This window comes from Sinocyclocheilus rhinocerous, unplaced genomic scaffold (genome assembly GCF_001515625.1).
Source record: "Sinocyclocheilus rhinocerous isolate Xijiao unplaced genomic scaffold, SAMN03320098_v1.1 scaffold5324, whole genome shotgun sequence".
Lineage (NCBI taxonomy): Eukaryota > Metazoa > Chordata > Actinopteri > Cypriniformes > Cyprinidae > Sinocyclocheilus > Sinocyclocheilus rhinocerous.
The window spans coordinates 17,907-24,031 of NW_015660017.1; the positions used below are offsets into that span (position 1 = coordinate 17,907).

Genomic DNA, 6,125 nt, shown 5'->3' on the forward strand with positions numbered 1-6,125 from the left:
TTTTTTTTTTGAAAAAAATTTTTTTTTTTTTTTTTTTAGAGATATTATCATTTGTATCTTTATTTGACTTCTATTATCTGTACAGCACTTTGGTCAACCCTGGGTTGTTTTTAAATGTGCTTTATAAATAAATAATGAATGAATGAATAAAGAGTTAGTCAATGATAGTTACATTTTCCAACTAAATAAAAAATCATGCCGTTAAGATTTGCTGTGTAGAATATATCACATGCACTTAAATTTAAATCTGATATATATCTATTTTTATATAGAGAGCTGTGCAATAATACAGCGAGTGTATGTGCAGTGAAATGTTTCGGTCAGTCTCTGTTTCCAGGCAGTTAAACAAAGTCGAACTCTCGTTCCCATATTTGCAGAATTAGAATTTCAATGATTGTGTGGGACCCCGAGTGAACTAGTAATGTGATTTTATCAGACAGCGGTGTCATTGTGCTCTATGATCCGTTTTGATCGGCCATCAGTATTCATAGATATTTGAGCACGTCCATGAGAAAAGCTGTTTTAGTGATTCTCACAATAGAAGCCCCCCTGTAAAGACCTGGTTTATCTTTCTATTCTGCTCCGTCTTTTCTTCTCCTCGCTTTCTCAGCACTCTCTCTCATTGAGAGAGACCAAACCTTTTCCCTCTTGTCATTTTAACCCCCGTTTCTTTGCCACGTCTTCTGCTGCACCTCAAAAGGGGAACGGCGCGAAAGACGGGGAAAGAGTGGAAAAATGTAAAGCGGTAATTTTTCCTACAACTGTGTCTTCTGTCCTATTGTTGCTTTTCTGAGGCTGAGAGAAGGAGCGCGGTGCACACGGAGAGAGAGAGAAGTGGCCGAGAGACTCCGTCTTTATGCACTGTTTCATTTATTTGAACTTTTAATCTATCTGAAGGCCTCGAGGACTCTGGATATGGGAATGAAAACTTCTCGTCTGAGAATATTGGTCAAGGCCAAAAGTGTCATTATTTACTCTTTTCCATGCAACGACTGTTCAAAGTGACTTTTGAGTTTCAAAAAGTGCAATAAATGTCATAAAAGAGACCGTACGAGTCATGAAAGTTGACATATTTTGCAGTGAGACATGGCCAGGATTATTATAGTTCACTCGAGTGGAAAAATGTAAAGCGGTAATTTTTCCTACAACTGTGTCTTCTGTCCTATTGTTGCTTTTCTGAGGCTGAGAGAAGGAGCGCGGTGCACACGGAGAGAGAGAGAAGTGGCCGAGAGACTCCGTCTTTATGCACTGTTTCATTTATTTGAACTTTTAATCTATCTGAAGGCCTCGAGGACTCTGGATATGGGAATGAAAACTTCTCTTCCGAGAATATTGGTCAAGGCCAAACGTGTCATTATTTACTCTTTTCCATGCAACAACTGTTCAAAGTGGCTTTTAAGTTTCAAAAAGTGCAATAAATGTCATAAAAGAGACCGTACGAGTCATGAAAGTTGACATATTTTGCAGTGAGACATGGCCAGGGTTATTATAGTTCACTCAAACAAAAATCACAACTAAAACCATAACAGAACATCTTTTGTTTTTGTAATAAACTTAAACAGATTTTTATTCAGCTAGTTCCCAAGGAAGCATTTCTCATTTTCATTTCGTTGTACTTAATGAACTAAAATAACTAAAATTAAAACTGAAATAAAAATGTATTTAAAAAATACAGACATTAATCAATAAAAAAAAAACTAATAAAAATTACAAAACACACGAAACTTTAATAAAAATTAAAATATGAAAATAATTCTAATTATTAATAAAAACTATGAGCATCTCATTGATACTAAAATAACACTGGGACGACACGCAACGGCACCATATTTGATATGAGAGAAATTATTATTGAATCGCATCTTGAATATGACTTGAAATATAGAAATAGACTAATATTATGATACTTTTATGCTGTTTTGTTTTCTTTTTTTGGAGCTTGACAGACACTATGATCACTATGAACTGTTGCAGATTCAAAATTCTAATTTAAATTCAAACTTAAAATTAAATTCAAATGTCAAATTTCTAATTAATATTAATAACTGCGTGAATTTTTTTCCAGTTGTGATCCATGGACAAAGTTTGAAAATGAGTGTTAGTAAATAATGATTGAATCACTGTAATTTTTGACAGTCAAGCTAAAAATTCATAAAATGTCATTAAAAGAGACGATATGAGTCGTGAAAGCTGAGACGGGTCAGAACCAGTGACGTTTGAGGTCATTAATGTCCAGCATGCACCGTATACCGCAGTTTAATTGACACCAAACGTGACAATTGTGACACATCATATTTGAGAAATTATGATTGAATAACAACTTAAATTTGAGTATATTCCACACAAACGCTCATATGACTTTAGAAAGAGAGTCTATGGACTAATATTAGGATACTTTTTGTCTATTTTGAGCTTTTTTTGAATTCAAAATTCAAATGTCAAGTTTAAATATCAAATTCATGTTAAAAACTACATGAAGATTTTTTTCAATTGTCCCGCGTTTGCAGAAATTGGTCAGCGTGTTAAATGCTAATCAGACCCGTGTAGGGATCTTTTCTTTCTCCTTCTAAAGTCTTCTCCGCCCTCTTTTCCTTCAGCTCCGCCTCCTCACTGATGCATTCGTATCCTGCTCCTCTGGCCTCTGAGCCGCTCATTTCACAGAGTTCATGAGTCGACTGTTCAGCGTGATTTATGTGTGCGACTGTGAGTCGAGTGTGTTTGCGCTGATGGGCGGCTGGAATACGACCAGACCGATCCGATCACAAAAACATCTTCAGCGACACTTAAACATGAAATATATGCCACTTATTTATTTAAAGAAAGATACATGCATTTTAAATTTATTCAAACTGATAAAACAACAGATGTAGTGTTGAAAATGAAGATTAAAACATACTGTCTGTATCTATCTATCTATCTATCTATCTGTCTGGCTGTCTATTCGTCTATTCATCCATCCATCATCCATCCATCTGTCTATTCATCCATCCATCCATCCATCTGTCTATTCATCCATCCATCCATCCATCTGTCTATTCATCCATCCATCCGACTATCTATCTATTCATCCATCCATCCGACTATCTATCCATCCATCCATCCATCTGAAGATTAAAACATACTGTCTGTATCTATCTATCTATCTATCTATCTATCTATCTGTCTATCTATCTATCTATCTGTCTGATCTATCTATCTATCTATCTATCTATCTGTCTGTCTGGCTGTCTATTCGTCTATTCATCCATCCATCATCCATCCATCTGTCTATTCATCCATCCATCCGACTATCTATCCATCCATCCATCCATCCATCTGTCTATTCATCCATCCATCCATCCATCTCTCCATCCATCCATCAATCTATCCATCCATCCATCTATCTATCTATCTATCTATCTATCTATCTATCTATCTATCTATCTGTCTATCCATCTATCCGTCCGTCCGTCCGTCTCTCCTCTTCACACTGATGTATGTTGGTTCTTTCAGGTGTTCCAGTCAAAGTCACGCATGTTAAGGAAGGAAAGTCCAAAGACACGGCGCTGGAGATCTTCTGCTATCTGAATGAGATCGGGTGAGCAGAACCTGCTGCCGTGCATGAAGCTCGTTAGAGTTCAAACTCAGTACTTACAGTCATGACTTCAGGAGTGAGCAGATGTTTAGCGCTTGTGTTTCAGAAACTTCAGCTTGTATCCATTCATAATCAGCCGTGTAAACGTACAAATGTCATTTGTACAGTAAGTGTATGAGTCACTGGAGAATATGTGCATTGGTATGTATTTATTGATCAATAACCCAGTCTCTGGTTTCTCAGTGGAAAGCATGGTGTGGGGAGAATCGATATCGTGGAGAACCGCTTCATTGGAATGAAGTCCAGAGGTACGAATCTCAGTTTATTTTACAGTCATGCATTCGTCAGATTTTTTTATCCAAAGCAACTTACAGTGCCTTCAAGGTAAACATTTGATCAGTTCATGCATTCACTGGGAATCGAACCCATGACCTTAGCATTTCTAGTGCCCATAAATGTCCATATATGAAACATATTGTCATATGAACTAAAAACATAGAAACTGGAATAATTTCATATATTAGCATACATATCTAGCCCATACAAATATGTATGTTAATGTACGTGTAGTAAAATGTTGGGCATATATTTCATGTACATGTATATCTATCCTAAAACCTGTCAATACATGTAAATGCATTACAAAAACATGTATAAATATACAGATTGTTTGTGTACATGTTGTTTTAATATTGCCTTTCAATACTGTTTCAAAGTACAGAAATTATTATAAAATTGTCTTATTACTATTATAATAGTGTAGGAATATTAATTCATTATTATTATCATTATTATTAATAATAACGTATGTATTAAATTACACACTTTTTTAATATACAATTATTTTTATTAAATATTTTGTAATAGATAATAAAAAAAAGCAGAAATTATGATAATTATACTCCTATGTCATACAATGTAGGAATATTCATTATTATTATTATTAACAAAATTAATAATAAACTATGTATTACATTATACACGTATTTTAATATATAATAATTTGTATTTATTGTTTTGTAAAAAAAAGAATATAATACAGAAAATATGATACAATTATATTCATGTCATAACAATGTAGGAATATTAGTTATTATAAACAAAATAAATATTAAATTATAACACATTTTAATATATAATTGTTTAAAATAAATCATATGTAATCATAATATATAAAATAATAATAATTTTCCTATTTTATTTAGCACAGGAATATAATTTAGTCATCATTTCTTTACTTTGACACAGTATTGCAAGGCAGAAATGGTGCAGAAATGGCTTTTAATTTCTGATCATCATCGCTGAAGCTTGAACTGATGTTTGATGTTTGTTCAGTTGCTGGCAAAAGCTTTTCCTCCCTTTCGTCAAACACTTTCTGAAGAGTCAGAATCCCAGTTTGAGATGAATAAGTCGCTGTATTTGGATTGTGTTTGGGTCTGATTAAGTGTCTTCCTCCACTGTCTCCGGAGAGAATAGGTCAGACCTATTCTTCTGAAAGTCAGCGTTTAGGATGTTCTCGGACCCTGACAGGCTGTGTTTATGTGACACGGTCCAGCAGAATGAAGTGAACTAGCGCTTGTGCGTATCACACTCACTCAGACAGAACAACAAATCAATGCAGAACCTGCTGAACTCATCCATCACGTTCACAAGCCAGGAGTTATTTGATCGTCTCATGCATTTATCATGCATTTTCTGATTCTCTAAATGTTATCATAACTCTACAGTATCAAAAGAAATTAATGTTCATCAAGGATGCATTAAATTGATCAAAAGTGACAGTAAAGACGTTTATAATATTACAAAAGATTTCTATTCCAAAAATTTAATTAACACTGGTCTTCCCTTAACATTGGTTTAAATCGTGATTTTATCTATTAAAAATTAAAATGAAAGTAAAAAATAAAAACTAATTCAACTATAATAGTCTGGAGGTCATGGTGGTGATGTTTTTAGTAGAAATTATAAAGGCTGGTATTTCTATAAAGATACACTTGTGTGATTTATAGAAAACCATTCATACAAGTGTTGACGTTTTATAAAATCAGGATATTTAGCTTTTATTTCTTTGTCTTGATCAAAATCTGCTAATATTTACAAATTAAGTCGATTTTACTTTTTGAAAAAACACCATGTAGTGAAATAGTTAAAATCATGATTTAAGGCAGCATATATTAATGTGGGACCAGTGTTTAGTATTATTATATACTACTATAGTTTTTATTCATATTTTGAATTAGCTTTAATTTGTTATTTTTTCATTTTAATTAAAATTTTTAAATATTATTATTTAGGTTTAATCTATTTTAGTTTTATTTCTAGTCATTTTAGTGCTTCAAGTTTTTAGCTGCCAATGCAACTTTTCACATTTTTGTTTAGTTTAAGTTTTTCATCTAATAATTTCAGCTTATTTCAATGAACACAAATGTGTGTAATAGTTTTGGTGAATAACGCATGTGTCGTGTCGCGGCCTCAGGCTTGAGTTATTAAGCTCTTTAAATCAGGTGCTTGTGTGTGTGTGTGTGTGTGTGTGTGTGTGTGTGTGAGTGTG

At 33.5% G+C, this 6,125-nt stretch overlaps 1 protein-coding gene across 1 annotated transcript in view; it reads left to right on the top strand.

Annotated features, from left to right (window-relative positions):
- Positions 1-6,125, top strand: part of LOC107724805 (argininosuccinate synthase-like) — a gene marked incomplete at its 5' end in the record, with an annotated part of 37,886 nt that overhangs the window by 17,392 nt on the left and 14,369 nt on the right. The window contains 2 exons of the mRNA XM_016533861.1: positions 3,493-3,577; positions 3,818-3,882. Of these exons, the coding sequence (XP_016389347.1) occupies positions 3,493-3,577; positions 3,818-3,882 (150 nt within the window). The remainder of the gene's footprint in view (positions 1-3,492; positions 3,578-3,817; positions 3,883-6,125) is intronic.